Raw genomic sequence first — 20,704 nt, 5'->3', positions numbered from 1 at the left:
AGTCTGACCTGGAGATATCGGGGATTGAACCTAGAACCTTCTCCATGCAAGTCTGATGCTTTGCCACTGAGCTACGGCCGTCCTGTGACTTCCCTGCCACTGTTCTTATTAGTGACATTATGAGTGTCCCAAGAGACCATGTGGCCTGGCTGTGCTGTCAAGGGAGGGCCATCTATTAGGAACTATTAATGCTGGCTGTTGGCTCAAAGGTCCCAAAAGGGAAAGCGCTGCATGATTGACAATTGTCTTTGCGGTTTAATAACGTCTGGAACCTTGCGATATCTGAGACAGTAACACACAATTTAAAAGGATGTGAAGACCCTGAATGTTTCTATGTTGGGTTTTTTTCACCGGTGGAAGTTATTCTCTTATGCTACTGCAATAATGTGCAACATTTGAACCTCATAATCCTGAATGAAATTGTTCTGTTCCATTGTTCAGCTGCACGCTTTGATGTATATCTTGGGATGCAATGGCCTTTTAGTAATTCTAGATATTTATTTTTATTAATTAATTGATTATGCTTTATTAACTGTAGTTACATCCATACATCTAAGACATTTTATAGTCTGTAGATCAAACTCATCAAAATAAAAATTCCAACAAAGAAGTATATATCGTCATAAATTTAACTTCCTGTCCTTCTCAACATCTTTTCACTCTAATAAACCTATTACCTAAACTCATCAGCAAAATCATGATAAAATATTAATATGTATCTATGTATATATATCTATTTAATCCATTTAACATTTATTTGCAGAGCTTATTCAAAAGCTGCTACCAAACTCAAGATTGCAACACTTATTTTTTTCGCTCTATAGGACGCACTGGACCATAGGAGCGGGAGAACAAGGTGTGTTCAAGGTGCATTCACCCGAGCTTGTGGGGCTGGCCTCAAAGATCCCTGAAGCCTTTGGAGCTCATCGCCCCGCTACTCTGGAGAGGCTTTGCGCGCAGCCATCCCCAAGCTAGAAGAGCAAGACGGAGCCCTCTGTCTCTCTGTTCTGGCTTGGGAACAGCCTTGCTAGCCTCTGCAGGACAGCAGGGTGAAGGCACCCCGCTGCCCTGGAGAGGCTTTGGGTGCAGCCGTCCCCAAGCTAGAAGAGCGAGACGGAGCGCTCCGCAGCACTTCGTCTCCCTGTTCTGCCTTTGGGCTTAGCGGTGCAGCCTGCATTCACTCTATAGGACGCACACACATTTCCCCTTAATTTTTGGAGGGGGAAAAGTGCGTCTTATAGAGCGAAAAATACGGTACTCTTTAGAGGTTCCCAGTTAACTGGATAACTGGCCTTTTAGTTATTCAATAAAATGAGTATATATTTTTAAGAAAGGAGAGCAACCTGCTCCAGGCTGCAAAAAACAACAACAACAAAACCCTAAAGATGTAAATCAAATTTTGGACAGATTTCTGGGGATGTTGGATTCTGGCAAATCCCAATGAAAGAGGAGTTAATTTAGTGTGTTGAAATATACTCAGAGTCGAGTGTGGATTTCATGCTCTTTATTCAGCTCATAGTAGTGAGGAATGGAAGTTCCCACGAAATGTCTGCTTTATATACATTATTTACACAATGGGCCCCACGTGATTGGCTAATTCCGGGATTCTCTTGTAGGCCAATCAGGATGTGGATTCACTTCCACCTGGAGTTGGATTGGGTGGCTCCTGCGGCCCAATCAGACTGCTGCATTCTGGACCCTATTGTTCTAGGACCAATCAGACTGCTGCATTCTGAATCCTATTATTCTAGGACCAATCAGACTGCTGCCTTTTGGATCCTATTCAACTCAGTACATAACATGTGTAGAGCTTGGAGAAGCAATTCACCCTCTCTCCGTTGCATCAGCTTAGGTCGCATCAGCCAAAGAGGTTCGCTACCACAACCACACAGCTTTTTATGTTTTGGCATCTATTGACAAAAAAGAAATTTGCAAACCTTTTGACCTTGAACCGGCAGGGAATCAGGATCCACCATGTCTGACCTTTGCTTCTAAAGAGAGAAAACCTTGTTAATTTTATATCTTTGGATTTTTACATTTCATCTTAAAATGCTTTTCTTCCCCTGAACCGTTGAGACAGTTTCAAGCCTCCCTCATAATACTAGAGCCCAATGGGGCCACCCAACCGTGGGATGTGATCCATGAGAGGCAGTCAAATACAACATTCCTTGTTTTCCTAGAGTGGACATGCAAGGGGATGCCAGTCGAAACTTCCTGTTCCTCCTGGGCTGGAGCACCCTCCCTTTTGCATGTGATAGAAGGTGGGCATGACCTCACCTGTCCAGGTAACTAAAGGACGAGTCACGCAACACACCTCTCTCTTTTTGACTTCCTTCTTCGTTTGATCAGCTTTCAGCTAGGACTGCTCTGCTAGCTCTCAGCTGGCAGAAGCACTGGGATAATTCCCCCATATGGGACAGATCCACATGTACATATTTGTAACTAAGTTTGCCTTCAGGGATCCAACTGTGAACTGATGTAAGTAAACTTCTTTTATTGACTTTGAATAAGATTGTGGCGTCTTTATTCTTTTAAGAGGGATTCAAGGGAACTTACCGGGAACGTACAATTCAGTCTGAGACAGATTGAATTGTATAATAGTGAGAGGCTCACACGAGCCTGCAACCAGCTATCTGATGTGCATATAAAAAGGGGGGATGTAACTCTGCTACATAAAGGAACTTGCCAGCGCAAGTTAGGAAGGATATTAATAAACAATATATCCTCTCCTGCCACCCTGAACATTCCCACACCAACAAAGCTGAATGCTACAAACAGGGGCATTTGGCCCAGTTTATACATTATTATTATTATTATTATTATTATTATTATTATTATTATTATTATAGATTTTCTTATTTTACAGAAGTATGTGTAATGTCTCTTGTATTTTTTCCATGTAACATTTTTACAAATCAGTTTCATAAATTGCTGGAGAGGGTGCACCTCCACAGGCACATACCTCCACATGTGGTGGGAGTGCCCCAAAATCCAACTATTTGGCCCAGTTTATATACCTTAAGCCGGCCCAGGCAAAACACACACACTGTCTACAATAGGTCGCCTTAATGCTGCAATTAGCGAATCACAACACTGGCCCTATCTCAGTAGGGATTGGCAGTCTGCCAGCTACTAACAATGTCATTGGAGGGTCATAACAGCCTGTATAGTGTAAGCAACCAACAAGCTAATATACTCAAACTTCAGTAGCTTTTCCATTATTTCCAAAAATTATACACTGAATGATTGTAAAAGGCCTCAAAGCAATATATGTGTACATGGACACCATACATGTGAACATGAGTACTGCCCAGAATATAAATAAAAAATATTATATTTTATTTCTTCACTGATTTTACTCACAGGACTTGCGTATGTGTTATATGTGTAACTTATAACAGTTACATAAGAACTGGCAAAAGAGCTTCTTCTGTAATGGTGAAATAAAAAATTTCCACATTGAGAAAAAACAACAACAGAAGATAGTCCTTCACACAGTGCAGGCATGTAAATCTCCTCTGTTGAATGGCACACTGCGAAGTTCCCTTGTGTAATCCTTTTTTTCTCTTTTTTTTCCTGATGTTGTTGTTGATTCCTTTTTGTTTGATCTTGTGGTGTTTAGTGTCACTGGCTTTTGCCGTAATAAAACTTGAAACTTGTAAACTTGAGTGCAGGCATGTCCAACAGGTAGATCGTGATCTACTGGTAGATCACTGGAAGTCTGTTGTAGATCACTGGTAGATCACTGGTTCCCCCCAAAGAAGCTAAACTCCCCTAAAAAAAGCTCAACAACTGTGACCTGAACCCCCCAAAATTGGGGTAGATCACTGCCAGTTTTTAACTCTATGAGTAGATCGCAGTCTCTTGGGAGTTGGCCACCCATGATAGAGCATAGCTAACCTATTGAATTCACTCCCCAAGTGATGGCCACCAACTTGGGATGGCTTTAAAAGAGTATCAAACAAATTCATAGAGGACTGATTGTCTCTCGGACATACCCTATACCAGGAATCAGGAATGTCCCATCCCATTTTGCCGCCTGAGGCAAAAAGGGAAGCTGCCTTGCCCCTTGCCAAAGCCTCGCTTACTGCTCCATGCTTCTCTGGCAGCAGCAGCAGGGGCAGGCTGGGCACAGGCTGGGGTGCCACCCCATGGGACTCTGCCACCCAAGGCGGCTGCAGGAATCACAGCTAAGAATTGAGAGTTACCTGTTGTTGTAAAAAGGGTTACCTTAATTCTCCTTGCTCCGTGAGGCCCAGGATAAGCCTTGAAAGAGAGGAGGGGAAAATCACATGTGCAGAGGGAGGAATGGATGAGAAATCAAATTCTAGGCATATAAGGCTAGTGAAATCTGTCCGTTGAGGTTCTTGTCAGTTGCTCATTTTCCCAACCTTCAGTTTAGCTCAGTGCATTTCCACAACAGGTTGCAATTTCTCTGTAAAGGAAGTACTGTGGTACCTTGGTTCGCAAACTTAATCCGTTCCGGAGGTCCGTTCCAAAACCAAAGCGTTCCAAAACCAAGGCGCACTTTCCCACAGAAAGTAATGCAAAAACAGATTATCTGTTCCAGACTTTTAAAAAAAACAACTCCTAAAACAGCAATTTAACATGAATTTTACTATCTAACGAGACCATTGATCCATAAAATGAAAGCAATAAATGATGTACTGCAGTCACACAATCAATCAATCAGTAGCTGAACTGGGTTCCACACAGTTACACACACACACACACACACACACACACACACAAATAGCTGCAAAAACAAAAATGCAAAATAAATAGGAAAAACAGACAGACCTCAGCGTAACACTCAAAATGAAAGCGTGGCACTCAAATTGGAAGTGCAACACTCAAAACGGAGCACATTTGGCTTCCGAAAAGAGTTTGCAAACCGGAATGCTTACTTCCAGGTTTTCAGAGTTTGGGTTCCAAGTTGTTTGAGTACCACGGCATTTGAAAACCAAGGTACCACTGTAGTCCTTATGAGATTTCATGAGCAGAGCATCCCTCTCCTAATACACATTAACTGGCCATCCCAGTCTCTGAACGAGATTCCAAGGGGTTTGGGGCATTCAGCCAGGGTCTGTGTTCCTTCGGGGGAAATGAGGTACCGCAGAGTCTGCAGTATCTTTGAAATATGCTTTATTTGCACATATTTACACCGGAAACTTCCAATGGAGAGTGATTTCATAGAATTCACATCTCAGAAGGCGCTCATCCTTCAAATGGGCACAAGATATAGGACATAATATACAATTTGAGGACTGGGAAAAATTGTGGAAAACAGATTTAAAATTTACAGATTGTTCCCTTCTGAAAGAAAATTATATGAAAATGATGTATAGATGGTATATAACACCAGTACAGACAGCAAAAATGTATAAAACCGGCTCTAACATTAGTTGGAAATGTAAAGAAAAAGAAGGGGCTTTTTATCATATGTGGTGGGAACGCAAAGAAGCTTTTAAAAAATTGGGAAATGATATATAATGAATTGAAGAAAATGTTTAAAAGGACGTTAGTAAAAAACCCAAAACAGAAGCATTTTTGTTAGGGATCGTAGGACAAGACTTGCCAAGGAAAATATGGAACTGACACTATCTGACACTAACTAAAAGCGAAACAAAAGAAGTGCCATGGTCAGATCACTTCCTGGTGCAACTGGACTTCTCCGCAACCCTTCCCCTCTGCAGGGAGGTGGGACCAATTCGGATGGTCCGCCCCCGCCACTTAATGGATCCAATTGGTTTCCAGAGAGTGGTAGGGGATGCTTTATCCCAAGTTGATGGCCTTTCAGCTGATTCCCTGGTGGCACGCTGGAATGCGGAGTTAACCAGGGCTATTGACTGTCTGGCTCCGAAGCGCCCTCTCCGATTGCATGGAGCCCGGACAGCCCCGTGGTTTTCCCCGGAGCTGAGGGTGATGAAACAATCGTTGAGATGGCTAGAGCGCCGGTGGCGGAAAACTCATTCTGAATCAGACCGGACACGGGTTAGAGCTCAACGTCGAGCCTACCAAGTGGCAATGGCGACGGCGAAGAGGGCCTTCTTCGCCGTCTCCATTGCATCTGCAGAAAACAGCAGCAGGAGACTTTTTCAGGTGGTTCGCAATCTATCGGAACCACCTGTACCACCGGGGCCTGGTAGGGACCCCAAGATCTCCTGCAATGCTTTTGCCAAGTTTTTTGCAGATAAAATCGCTCAGATTCAGAAGGAGGTAGACTCCACCGTGGGAGCAGGGCCAGGGCGGGAGAGTGCTAGAGTTCTGTCTGGTCCTGTTACATGGGATCAATTCCAATCTGTTACCTCCGAGGATGTGGACAGGCTGCTTGGACAAGTGAAACCGACCACCTGTCTCCTTGATCCTTGCCCATCCTGGCTGATAAAAGCAAGCCGGGAAGGGCTGGGCGATGGGCTCTGCGGGGTGGTGAATGCTTCCCTCTGTGAGGGAGCCTTCCCAGACCCGCTGAAAGAGGCGGTCATTAAACCGCTTCTTAAAAAAACATCTTTAGACCCGGCCAATTTGGCCAACTATCGCCCAGTCTCAAATCTGCCATTCTTGGGCAAGGTGATTGAGCGGGTGGTCGCTGAACAACTCCAAGCACGCCTGGAGGAAACGGACCATTTGGATCCCTTCCAATCAGGATTCAGGCCTCACCATGGGACTGAAACTGCCTTGGTCGCGCTGGTTGATGATCTCCGGCGGGCTAGGGACAAAGGTGAGAGCTGTTTCCTAGTTCTGCTGGATCTCTCAGCGGCCTTTGACACCATTGACCATAACATCCTTCTGGACCGTCTAGAGGGGCTGGGAGCTGGGGGCACTGTCATACAGTGGTTCCGCTCCTTCCTCCTGGGCCGTGTCCAGAAAGTGGTGGTGGGGGATGAGTGTTCAGACCCCTGGGCTCTCACCTGTGGGGTGCCTCAGGGTTCTGTCCTCTCCCCCATGCTTTTTAATATCTATATGAAGCCGCTGGGAGAGATCATCAGGGGGTTTGGACTGGGTGTTCATCAGTATGCAGATGACACCCAGCTCTACCTCTCCTTTAAATCAGAACCAGTGAAGGCAGTGAAGGTCCTGTGTGAGTGCCTGGAGGCGGTTGGAGGATGGATGGCGGCTAACAGATTGAGGTTGAATCCTGACAAGACAGAAGTACTGTTTTTGGGGGACAGGGAGCGGGTTGGTGTGGGGGATTCCCTGGTCTTGAATGGGGTAACTGTGCCCCTGAAGGACCAGGTGCGCAGCCTGGGAGTCATTTTGGACTCACAGCTGTCCATGGAGGCGCAGGTTAACTCTGTGTCCAGGGCAGCTGTCTACCAGCTCCACCTGGTACGCAGGCTAAGACCCTACCTGCCCGCAAACTGTCTCGCCAGAGTGGTGCATGCTCTAGTTATCTCACGCTTGGACTACTGCAACGCGCTCTACGTGGGGCTACCTTTGAAGGTGACCCGGAAACTGCAATTAATCCAGAATGCGGCAGCTAGACTGGTGACTGGGAGTGGCCGCCGGGACCACATAACACCGGTTCTGAGAGATCTGCATTGGCTCCCAGTACGTTTCCGAGCACGATTCAAAGTGTTGGTGCTGACCTTTAAAGCCCTAAACGGCCTCGGTCCTGTATACCTGAAGGAGCGTCTCCACCCCCATCGTTCAGCCCGGACACTGAGATCCAGCGCCGAGGGCCTTCTGGCAGTTCCCTCATTGCGAGAAGTGAGGTTACAGGGAACCAGACAGAGGGCCTTCTCGGTAGTGGCGCCCGCCCTGTGGAACGCCCTCCCATCAGATGTCAAAGAGATAAATAATTACCTGACATTCAGAAGACATCTTAAGGCAGCCCTGTTCAGGGAAGTTTTTAATATGTAACGCTGTACTGTTTTTAACACTGATTGGGAGCCGCCCAGAGTGGCTGGGGAAACTCAGCCAGATGGGCGGGGTATAAATAATAAATTATTATTATTATTATTATATAACTTATTTATGTATGCGACAACAGCGGCAAGAGTCTTGATAGCACAAGGATGGAAGAATGAGGAAACCCCGACAAAAGAACACTGGCAAGAGAAATTGATGAACTATGCAGAACTGGCTGAACTGACATACAAATTGCGAGATAAGGACAATTGTGACTTCAAGGAAGAATGGGAACTTTTCACAAGTTATTTAAAAACACAACAAAACGAACTGGGCTCCTTGGCAGGTTTTGAATAAACACACACAAATTTATGGTTGATAACACGATGGGCAGATATGTAAGGATATATACAGTTTTATAATATGCAGAGAAAACATGTGCAGCGAAATCAGCGAGAGGAGCTGGGGGAAGTCGTTGGTGGGGGGGAAAGGGGGGAGAAATTACCACATTTTTCGCTCTATAAGACGCACCAGACCACAAGACGCACCTAGTTTTTGGAGGAGGAAAACAAGAAAAAAAATATTCTGGATCTCAGAAGCCAGAACAGCAAGAGGGATTGCTGCGCAGTGAAAGCAGCAATCCCTCTTGCTGTTCTGGCTTCTGGGATAGCTGCGCAGCCTGCATTCGCTCCATAAGACGCACACACATTTCCTCTTACTTTTTAGGAGGGAAAAAGTGAATCTTATAGAGCAAAAAATACGGTATGTAGGTGATTATATGGCTTGATAGTTTGTTATGTGGAAATTGAGCAATAAAAAATATTTTTTAAAAAATAGAAAAAGAGAAAAAACCACAATAACTCACCCCATAACTGGCATGGTGTTCCAACAGGGCTCCCCTAATTCCAAGCGCACCAGGAGAACGCACCTGCGCAGCCACAATAAAAAGTAAGTCACACGCTTTACTTGTTTGCTAACAAAATCAACACCTCCTCAGGCTCAAGGGTAAAGAGGGGGGTCTTTACCTCAAGGCTCCGGGTCTCTGCTGTCCTTCGGACTCTGCCGCTGCTTCTGTCCTCGGGGTCAGAAAGGCCGCCGGCATTTTCCTGCTTGAAGGAAGACAGCGTTGGCCAAAAAGGAAAAAAAAACCTACACAGAAGTTCCCTGGATTACTTTGAATCCCTGTTTAATAATAAGCCCAGTATTTGAGTTTGAATCAATAAATTAATCAATAAGATGGATCAGGCCAATGGACCATCTAATCCATCGTCCTGTTCTCACAATGGCCACCCAAGATGCCTGTGGGAAACCCGAAATCAGGATTCGAACACAGGAGCAACTCTCCCCTCCTGTGATAGATAGATAGATAATTTATTACAGTCAGAGACCAGCTTATAAAACACACTTGGGGTACAGTCACAGAAGGAAAACAAACAATTAAAACAATGTACAACAATAAATTTAAAATTTATAAATGCGATAAGCGTATAGACACTTAAAACTTTAAGATAAGATACCGCAGAGAGAGGGGACGCGGGTGGCGCTGTGGGTTAAACCACAGAGCCTGGGACTTGCCGATCAGAAAGTCGGTAGTTTGAATCCCCACGACAGGGTGAGCTCCCGTTACTCGGTCCCTGCTCCTGCCAACCTAGCAGTTTGAAAGCACGCCAAAGTGCAAGTAGATAAATAGGTACCGCTCCGGCGGGAAGGTAAACGGCGTTTCCGTGCGCTGCTCTGGTTCGCCAGAAGTGGCTTAGTCATGCTGGCCACATGACCTGGAAGCTGTACGCCGGCTCCCTTGGCCAAGAAAGCGAGATGAGCGCCGCAACCCCAGAGTCGGCCACGACTGGACCTAATAGTCAGGGGTCCCTTTACCTTTACCTTACCGCAGAGAGATGACCCAGAGTCTCCCATGGAACCAAGTTTGGGGATTTTCTTAATGAACTAGTTTGAGTCGGGAGATGGTCTGCGCCTACAGATCTGTACACAGAATTTGGTGACCATCCGGGTCGTCTTCTCATATTTGCCTAACAGGAAAAGGTTGAATTTTTGCTTTTCCGGGAGGTCAGCGAGCCTCACCAGCAGGGGATCAATGGTCTTACTACGTGCCTCTTCATAAAAGGGATATCTAAAGAACAAGTGCTCTGGGCTTCCTTTCTCCCCCAATGAACAGGTGCAAAGTCTCAGAGCATTTGGGACTTTTTTAAGGCTCCTTCCAGGACCGGCGAGGGCAGAACTGAGCTTCTGGCGAGTGTAAAGGCCCTTCTTGCATTTTTAGATACGAGAAAGAAGAGATATCTGTTAAGTTGTGGGTGAACATATCAGACTACACAGCGATTCTTCAAACAGCTCTTGTTTATTCACAGGCCAGAACAGAACTGAACTGAAGGGTTCAGCCAGCCTGCTTATATTGAGCTCCACTACAATGCAACAGTAACAACTTTCTTTAACTATCCAATCACTGAACGTCACTTTCAATTCCTTATTTGCATATGTGGAACTGAGTGAAAACTATCTACAGTATCCTGACCCAGTATGCTGACCCAGGGTGAGAACTTCAGTACAACAACTTAACAAGACTCCCATCCTAAAGCTCTGGGGAACTGCTGCCCCCAGTCACTATGAACAAGTCTGAGCGAGGCACGTGAGAAATATCAACTTCTCGTGTTCCTATGTCATGGTGAGAGATAACCATGAAACAATGGCCGTGAAGGCTATGAACGAGGCCGATGATCTACCTGACCATTGCAGTAATTTTTTAGAGGGCTGGTGTCAAGGACTGGCTGGATGAGGAAGGCTGGTGGGTGCCACACACCCAAGAGCAGGGGTCAGCAAACTTTTTCAGCAGGGGGCCGGTCCACTGTCCCTCAGACCATGTGGGGGTCCGGACTATATTTTGAAAATAAAAATAAAAATGAACGAATTCCTATGACCCACAAATAACCCAGAGATGCATTTGGAATAAAAGCAGACATTCTACTCAAGTAAAAACACCCTGATTCCCGGACTGTCTGTGGGCCAGATTTAGTAGGTGATTGGGCCAGATCCGGCCCCCAGGGCTTAGTTTGCCTACCCATGCCCAAGAATACCCCCTATGAGGGAGGACAGAAGAAGAAGAGGAGGAGGAGGAGGAGGAAGATTTTTATTGGTGTTAGACGCCCTGAGCCCGGCTCTGGCTGGGGAGAGCAGGGTATACATATATAAAATACAATTATGATTTGTTATGAACTGAGTTGAATAGGATCCAAAATGCAGCAGTCTGATTGGTCCTAGAACAATAGGGTCCAGAATGCAGCAGTCTGGTCCACAGGAGCCACCCAATTCAGCTCCAGGTGGAATTGAATCCGCAACCTGATTGGCCTACAGGAGAATCCCGGAATTAGCCAATCACTGTTGATTCAAGCCAGCAGAGCCAGCGAAGTTCAGAGGAATTTGGCCACCCTCCAGGTGCCCGGCTTGAATCCTTGTTGACCTCCTGTCTGCGACTCCCGGCAAGATCAAGGCGAGGTCTTTATCGGCGATTCTTCCCAACGTGAAGAAGAACACACCATTCCTCCCCCTCCCGTCACCAGGGGGGGGGGGAAGAGACAGACAGAAATATATTTGCATGTCTTTATTTCTGTCGTTCCAGCAGTACAGAGAAATCATGTCTGTACTCTCTCATCCCAACTGCAGAGAGAGAATAACTCCACCCATGTACTTCCAGTACAGGGTCATGTGCCACTCTGAGCTAACATCCGGTGCTCAGTGCACTGAATAGACCGTCGGTCTTCCTGTGCTGATCTATGTACGTGCTTGGTTGGTACAGTTATGAACATTTAACATATATCTAAGATTTTAAAATTCTTATCACAATGGTTAGCAGAAAGTCGTGATTTGAATCAAGGAGTCAAGCCAAAGCTGTGTAAAGAAGGCTTGTATTCCCTATGTAGAAGTTAATTTGAAAATATTTGTTTTTTGAAGTTAGTTATCTATTTTTTTTAAATTCCTTTTCTGTTTTCTTTCTTTTCCTTTTCCTTTTATTTGTGTATAATGGATGTATCTACATGTTTGCAATAAAGACATTTTTAAAAAAATATCATGGAAAAAAACGAAGTTGGAAGCTTGCTTTTGGAAAAACAAACAAACCCGTTTTCGGTTCACAGCATCATGCGCCAGCTGTCAGATACTGCCAAACTCCACACCACGGGACAGCCAAACATCCCAGCTGTGAGTCGGCCCTCTCGGTGGATATTGCAAATACTCTTTAAGTTCTCAGCCTCCCAAAACTTAGCCTCTCTTTACTGTGCTTTCGGTGTGATGTGATGGGAAGCAAACACAGCAAGAGGAAGCGGCATGTTACAAAACCATCCTTTGCGCCAACCCTCAGTTCCACAGGTGGCAAGCAATTTCAGCAAGCAGCATGAGAAGCCATCCATCAGGTCCCGCATTCTGAATGGGGATTTGTGGCTAGATGGGGGCAGGGGAATGATTCATCAAACGCTTAAAGCATTATGCGAAATATAGACGCAAGGGAGGAAGGAGGAGCTGGAGTGGAACAGAAGCTAGAAAGTGCCTTGTTCATTCAACTTCAGAGGATGCAAAACTCTTGCAAGTTTTGAAGGACACAGAGCAGAGAGGGGTTTTGCCACCCTGAGAGGCTGTGTCACACAATCCCAAGACACGCATAATGTCTAACCTTTAATTTTGACTAGGGCTGGTTTTCAACATCGTTATATATCACCAGCTAAACATTTCTTTTTTCTCTTTTTAATAAAATTTTATTAGTATTTTCCACACAACAACGACAACACAAAAAATATTGAAAAATAACAATACACAAAACACAAAAACCAACATTCGGGGGGGGGGGGCGGGAAACAAATCCATATCTTACAAGTTAATAATAAAGGTAAAGGTACCCCTGCCCGTACGGGCCAGTCTTGACAGACTTTAGGGTTGTGTGCTCATCTCACTCTATAGGCCAGGAGCCAGCGCTGTCCGCAGACACTTCCGGGTCACGTGGCCAGCGTGACAAGCTGCATCTGGCGAACACTGTTTACCTTCCCGCTAGTAAGCGGTGCCTATTTATCTACTTGCACCCGAGGGTGCTTTCGAACTGCTAGGTTGGCAGGCGCTGGGACAAAGCGACGGGAGCGCACCCCGCCGCGGGGATTCGAACCGCCGACCTTTCGATCGGCAAGTCCTAGGCGCTGAGGCTTTAACCCACAGCGCCATCCGCGTCCCCAAGTTAATAATAGAAACACTAAAAAGAAAAACAAACATTGACTTCCAGAATAGAAGTTTAAAAGGGGAAGTAAATGTACTTGTAGTCTTTTCATCATTGTAATAGTTATTATTATTTCTTATCGGTAGAAGGCAATGTTAATTTAGGCTTCTTTGTTTTGCTGTCTGTGTAATTTTTTTTTAAGCCAATAAAAAAAAATAGAGCTTGCTGGATCTGGCCAATGGTCCATCTAGTCCAGCATCCTGCTCTCACAGGGGCCAAGAAGATGCCCTAATGTAAAGCCCACAGGTAAAGGTAAAGGGACCCCTGACCGTTAGGTCCAGTCGCAGACGACTCTGGGATTGTGGCGCTCATCTCGCTTTACTGGCCGAGGGAGCCGGAGTACAGCTTCCGGGTCATGTGGCCAGCATGACGAAGCCGCTTCTGGCGAACCAGAGCAGCGCACGGAAACGCCATTTACCTTCCCGCCAGAGCGGTACCTACTTATCTACTTGCACTGGTGTGCTTTCGAACTGCTAGGTTGGCAGGAGCAGGGACTGAGCAATGGGAGCTCACCCCGTCGCGGGGATTCAAACCGCCGACCTTCTGATCGGCAAGCCCTAGGCTCTGTGGTTTAACCCACAGCGCCACCCGTGTCCCTCGTGAAGCCCACAAGCCGGATGCAATCACAAGAGCCCTTTTCCCTCCTGCAGTTTTCAGCAACTGGCATTCAGAAGAATTTCCTGCACTGTGCAGGATTATCTCCTGTGCAGTTACTTTAGCGCACTGGTTCCCAAACTTTTTCGAACCCCAGCCACCTTGGTTCCATGATGAACCCCGTAGAAGGGATCGGCCAACCTATTTCCTCCCTCTTTTATTATTACAGACTCTAACAAAGTCCTCTCTAAACTGTTCTATAGCCCCCCGGTTCCAATTAAAACCGGCTGTTAATGAAAGCGTGCTACTTAGCTGCAATTCACCCAACTTAGCATTGCTAGCGAGTGGCTGTGGGGTTATTTAAACGCCTCCGGAATGGGAAGCAAGGGAAGAGGAGGAGGTGGAGGGGCTTCGCAGTCGGTTCAGATCAACTGCTCCCTCTTGAAGGCAACGTGAGTTTTTTAATAGCTGACGGCAGGCAAGGGCATCGTTGGAAAGAGAGATTGAATCGTGTTCCGGGCTTGCCAAGCGTTCTCAGTCAGAGCAAAACAGCACCTCGGTACAGCTTTTTGCAAATGAAAAAGCTTTGGCAAAGGAGGAATTTGAAGGTTTGCAGTAGCAGGGGAACTGAAATATACTCAGAGTCGAGAGTGGATTTCATGCTCTTTATTCAGCTCATAGTAGTGAGGAATGGAAGTTCCCCCAGAATGTCTGCTTTATATACATTATTTATACAATGGGCCCCACATGATTGGCTAATTCTGGGATTCTCCTGTAGGCCAATCAGGTTGCAGATTCACTTCCACCTGGAGCTGGATTGGGTGGCTCCTGTAGACCAATCAGACTGCTGCATTCTGGACCCTATTGTTCTAGGACCAATCAGACTGCTGCATTCTGGACCCTATTATTCTAGGACCAATCAGACTGCTGCATTCTGAATCCTATTCAACTCAGTACATAACAGGAACTTAGAGGCAAAACTCTTCATCTAGCCCTCTGTATTCTCCTATGGCGACACGTCCCACAGAATGATCCCTTCTTGTAGGGTCGTGCCTCTTGCTTGCCCGAATTCTGGATGAAAAAGGGGTGTGGGGTGGGTTTGGGGGTTTGTACATTCATGAGCAACTCCAACATTTTGGAACCCACTGGCCCCAAACTACTGCAAAAGTATGGAGTGAATTGAAAACTGTTGGGTTTGGGGAAATACCTATGGCCCACGTTTTGAGTATCAATTACTCTGTTTGAGGGGCGGAACACAGCGTGCGTTTCACAGCAATAAACAAGCACAAATCTCTGGCATCGGTTTGGAGGGGATCCAAACTGTCCGGGTTACGCATTAACGAAGCTTGAGAAATAGCCTACTGTATGAGCCTTACCCTTTGCTCCTCCCACTTTGTCTCTGGCCACGCCCACCACTGACATGCAGTCCATCCCATCGAAATAATAATAATAATAGCTATGGTTTTCCCAGTACAGTGGTAACTCAGGTTACATCCGCTTCAGGTTACAGACTCTGCTAACCCAGAAATAATGCTTCAAGGTTAAGAATTTTGCTTCAGGATGAGAACAGAAATCGGGCTCCAGCAGCGCGGTGGCAGCAGGAGGCCCCATTATCTAAAGTGGTGCTTCAGGTTAAGAACAGTTTCAGGTTACCTCCGGACCTCCAGAACGAATTAAGTACTTAATCCAAGGTACCAGTGTAGTGATGTATGGAAGTGAGAGCTGGACCATAAAGAAGGCTGATCGCCGAAGAATTGATGCTTTTGAATTCTGGTGCTGGAGGAGACTCTTGAGAGTCCCATGGACTGCAAGAAGATCAAACCTCTCCATTCTGAAGGAAATCAGCCCTGAGTGCTCACTGGAAGGACAGATCGTGAAGCTGAGGCTCCAATACTTTGGCCACCTCATGAGAAGAGAAGACTCCCTGGAAAAGACCCTGATGTTGGGAAAGATGGAGGGCCCAAGGAGAAGGGGACGACACAGGACGAGATGGCTGGACAGTGTTCTCGAAGCTACCAGCATGAGTTTGACCAAAGTGTGGGAGGCAGTGGAAGACAGGAGGGCCTGGCGTGCTCTGGTCCAGGGGGGTCACAAACAGTCGGACATGACTAAACGACTAAACAACAACAACAACAACAATTTTGTTAGTTGAACCCCACTCATTTGACTGGGTTACCCTAGCCACTCTGGGCAGCTTCCAGCATATACAAAAACATTAAAATATGAAATGTTTAAAATTTCCTGATACAAGGTCGCCTTCAGATGTTGTATAGTGCAGTGTTTCTCAACTAGGGGCCATGTGGTCTCCTGGGGGGCCCTAGGATGTTCCAAGGGGGCCACAGATGAAAAATGTGTAAATTGGGGGCCACAGCAAGAGGCTAGAGGGCCACACAGGGAAGTGAGAAGTGAAGAAAAGCAAATCCTGATTGGCTGGCTACCCGCTTGGCCAATCCCAAGAATCCTCTGGAAAAGCTAATCTCTCAAAGGACCTGTTGATGGCATTTTACCATTGTACTGGCTCCAAGACTTTGGCCACCTCATGAGAAGAGAAGACTCCCTGGAAAAGACCCTGATGTTGGGAAAGATGGAGGGCACAAGGAGAAGGGGACGACAGAGGGCGAGATGGTGGGACAGTGTTGTCGAAGCTACCAGCATGAATTTGACCAAACTGCGGGAGGCAGTGGAAGGCAGGAGTGCCTGGCATGCTCTGGTCCAGGGGGTCACGAAGAGTCGGACACCACTAAACAACTAAACAACAACAACAACAACTCAGAAGAAAGTCGCACTGACTGCCAGTTCAGCTATGAAGCATGGTACCAGTGTGGTATGGCGGTTAGCACATCGACCCGGGACTTGGGAGGCCCGGGTTCAAATACCCATTCAGCTACAAAGCCCTTGGGCCAGTCGCTGTCTCTCCGCCTAACCTACCACACAGGGTTGTTGTGAGAATCAAAGAGGAGAGGCAGACAAGTGTGTATGCCACCTTGTAGGAAATGTAAGAAACAGATAAATGTGGATGGGGTTTACTTTTACTGCTAAAGCTAAGCCCTTTGTGGCTTAGGGCCCTCGTATCTATGGGACCGCCTCTCCTGGTCTGCCCCGCAGAGGACCTGAAGGTCCATGAATAATCTTTAGAGGTCCTGGACCCTAAGGAAGTCAGATTATCCTCCACCAGGGCCAGGGCCTTCTCAGTGATGGCTCCGACCTGGTGGAATGCTCTGTCCCGAGACCAGGGCCCTGCAGGATTTAACTTCCTTCCGCAGGTCCTGTAAGACAAAGCTATTCCACCTGGCTTTCAATTTGAACTTAGCCTGAACTTTTATTCCCCTTCCTTCCCTCCCCCTCCCCTTTTTATGAAGATTACCCACTCTGGGATCCCACAGCTAATTCTCCCCTGGTTTCCTCGCTGGCCCAAATAGGACTAATTTAGCCAGCTAGCCCTGGTGATCATCTAATGTTTATTGGATGGATTTACCCCTTAAATTAATTTTTGAATTCTGAATTTATTGTTATTCACGTTTTATACTGTATTTTATGCTGTTGTGTTTTTTTGTTGTTGCATCAATTAAGTGTTTTAAATTTGTTGTTAGCCACCCTGTGCCCGGTTTTCTCAACCGGGAAAGGCGAGGTATAAATACAAATCTATTTATTTATTTATTTATTTAAAGGGAGGAGGGAATATGGGAGTAAAACCTGCCTCCTGCTTATCTCCCCTTGCGCTGCTATCTCAAACTTCTGCACTGAAATCAAGGAGCACAGCTAACATGGTCCCACAGCCGTTGCGGGAATTCTGCAAATATAGAGGCCCCTTTCGAAAAGGAAGAATCCAGCCGGTCTGAATTGTGTGGGCTGGCTGCCCTCTGCTGGATGCTGCTGTCAGAGCCAGAGGAAACAGAAAGAGCTGCTTCTGTGGATGTTTGCAGATTGAGAAATCTCTCCCAAGAGAGGCCAGACAGGCTCCATCTTTGAACCTGCGACCTTCTGCATGCAATGCAATACTGAGCTGTGTCCCTTCTTGTGCTTTAAAATAGGCTCTGATCTACACAGAGGTCAACCCAGAGCATGCTTCTTGGTTACCAATCCAAGGGTCATTGGTAACATGCACAGAAGCCATTTGGCGCATCACCACCGTCCCAGAATACCTTCTGAACACACAAGAGCAACCCAAGAGAGCCAGTGTGGTGTAGTGGTTAAGAGTGATAGACTCGTAATCTGGTGAACCGGGTTCGCTTCCCCGCTCCTCCACATGCAGCTGCTGGGTGACCTTTGGCTAGTCACACTTCTCTGAAGTCTCACAGCCCTGCTCACCTCACAGAGTGTTTGTTGTGGGGGAGGAAGGGAAGGAGAATGTTAGCTGCTTTGAGACTCCTTCAGGTAGTGATAAAGCGGGATATCATATCCAAACTCTTCCAAGTAGACTATCTTGATGTGATGATAGATTGGGCAAGAGATGTGGGACATAACATAATGTTTGAAGACTGGGAAAGGTTGTGGAGGAAAGGGGTCAAGTTCACTGCATGTACGGTGTTAAAGGAAAATATTATGAAAACGATGTAGAGATGGTACTTAACCCCTGTAAAATTAGCAAAGATTTATCATAATAGTGATAATCTATGTTGGAAATGTAAAGAAAAAGAAGGTACCTTTTATCATATGTGGTGGACCTGCCCCAAGGTGAAAGACTTCTGGGAGAGGATTTATAATGAACTGAAAAAAATGTTTAAATATACATTTATTAAGAAACCAGAAGCCTTTCTTCTTGGAATAATAGGTCCGGAATTGCCCAAGAAAGATGTTAGATTGTTTTTGTATGCCACAATTGCTGCTAAGATTTTGTTGGCCAAGAATTGGAAATTACAAGAAGTGCCAACAGTGGAGGAATGGCAGATGAAGATGATGGACTTTTGGGAGCTAGCTGACCTGACTGGAAGAGTCTGTGACCAGAAGGAGGAGGAGTGCCAGGAGGAATGGATGAAATTCAAAGACTATTTAGCTAAATATGCTAAGATAATTTAAATAGAAATACTTGCAATTACCAGATTGGTTTAGGATTTAAATATGTGATGTTATAGAATAATATGTTTAAAGTTAATAGGAAAAGAAAGAAAGATGTTATTTGACTAAGTAAATTTTATGAGAAATAGGTTTTGGAAAACTGTTACAATGATATACATTGAAATTCAGCCAGGGGGATACGAGGAAGTCATTCAATAATGTCAACAAAAGTGGAATTTGTTGATTCAAGCCAAAAGCCAGAGGAATTGGCCACCCTCCAGGTGCCCGGCTTGAATCCTTGTTGACCTCCCTGTCTGCGACTCCCGGCAAGATCAAGGCGAGGTCTTTATCGGCGATCCTTCTCAACGTGAAGAAGAACACACCACTTCACCCCTCCCATTCCCAGGGAGGGGAAAGAGACAGACAGAAATGTATTTACATGCTTTTATTCCTGTCTTTCCAGCAGTACAGAGAATCGTGTCTGTACTCTCTCATCACCAACAGCAGAGAGAGAATAACTCCACCCATGTACTTCCAGTACAGTGTCATGTGACCCTCTGAGCTAACATCCGGTGCTCAGTGCACAGAATAGACTGTCCCTGGTTCCCACGGTACAGTCCCAATACATCAGCTTCCTGTTTGGCTTTCCAGCCATCTGGAGCACCCAGCTGCATTGCTCCTTTTTCGTAACAGAATTATTACAGTTAGGATTTAGGTTGGTTTGTTTATAAATTTGGAAAATTAATTTAAAAAATTGAAAAAAAACCAAGTAGACTCTTGGGTTTCTTCCCCTTAACTCACCCGACTGATTTCTTTCTCCCTTTTTCGCTCCTTGGGCCTTTTCTTCAGAGGCCCCAGCAGTTCTGTGGATGCCGTTGGTGTTGACGACACAAGCTCTGCAGAATTCGGCTCCGTCTCCAGCTCAAGACCGGAAGGCACCTACAGAGACAAAAATCAAGGAAGTTTTATGACAAAGAAGCAGGTGCTAAAAGCCCTTTCAGAAGATGCAGGCTGCTCCACTGGGGCAGAACGGAGGACTGTGCCAATGCAGCCTCAGCCATGTCTGATCCATGCTGGATCAGGCCAGTGGCCCAAATAGTTGAGCATCCTGTTCTCACAGTGGCCAACCACTGTTTGGATTTGATATCCCGCTTTATCGCTACCCAAAGGAGTCTCAAAGCGGCTAACATTCTCCTTTCCCTTCCTCCCCCACAACAAACACTCTGTGAGGTGAGTGGGGCTGAGAGACTTCAGAGAAGTGTGACTAGCCCAAGGTCACCCAGCAGCTGCATGTGGAGGAGCGGAGCCGCGAACCCGGTTCACCAGATTACGAGACTACCGCTCTTAACCACTACACCACACTGGTTCCCACCACACTGTGGGAAGCCTGCAAACAGGATTCAAACACAAGAGCCTTTTTCCCTTCCTGCCGTTTCCAGAAAGTGGTATTCAGAAGAACTGCTGCCTCCAAGCTTGGAGGCTGAGAATAAACATCATTGTTGTTGTTGTTGTTTAGTCGTTTAGTCGTGTCCGACTCTTCGTGACCCCCTGGACCAGAGCACACCAGGCACTCCTGTCTTCCACTGCCTCCCGCAGTTTGGTCAAACTCATGCTGGTAGCTTCGAGAACACTGTCCCACCATCTCGTCCTCTGTCGTCCCCTTCTCCTTGGGTCCTCCATCTTTCCCAACATCAGGGTCTTTTCCAGGGAGTCTTCTCTTCTCATGAGGTGGCCAAAGTCTTGGAGCCTCAGCTTCAGGATCTGTCCTTCCAGTGAGCACTCAAGGCTGATTTCCTTAAGAATAGATAAGTTTGATCTTGCAGTCCATGGGACTCTCACTGCCTTGCCGTGGCGAAGGGACTTGAATAACTCAGAGAAGCTATGAGCTATGCTATGCAGGGCCACCCAAGATGGACAGGTCATAGTGGAGAGTTTTGACCAAACGTGATCCACCTGGAGGAGGAACAGGCAAGCCACTCCAGTATCCCTGCCAAG

The 20,704-nt window shown here is 46.2% G+C and overlaps 1 protein-coding gene across 1 annotated transcript in view; it reads right to left on the bottom strand.

The window, feature by feature from the left end:
- LOC128422516 (uncharacterized) overlaps window positions 1-20,704 on the bottom strand; it is a 31,849-nt gene that overhangs the window by 5,740 nt on the left and 5,405 nt on the right. The window contains exons 4-8 of the mRNA XM_053406608.1: window positions 19,511-19,648; window positions 8,877-8,957; window positions 8,717-8,779; window positions 4,231-4,266; window positions 1,938-1,991 (exon numbers count right to left, since the gene is read on the bottom strand). Of these exons, the coding sequence (XP_053262583.1) occupies window positions 1,938-1,991; window positions 4,231-4,266; window positions 8,717-8,779; window positions 8,877-8,957; window positions 19,511-19,648 (372 nt within the window). The remainder of the gene's footprint in view (window positions 1-1,937; window positions 1,992-4,230; window positions 4,267-8,716; window positions 8,780-8,876; window positions 8,958-19,510; window positions 19,649-20,704) is intronic.

Source organism: Podarcis raffonei, chromosome 10 (assembly GCF_027172205.1).
Source record: "Podarcis raffonei isolate rPodRaf1 chromosome 10, rPodRaf1.pri, whole genome shotgun sequence".
NCBI lineage: Eukaryota > Metazoa > Chordata > Lepidosauria > Squamata > Lacertidae > Podarcis > Podarcis raffonei.
The sequence above is the reverse complement of the archived record's forward strand: the minus strand, read 5'-3'. Positions and strand labels throughout refer to the sequence as shown.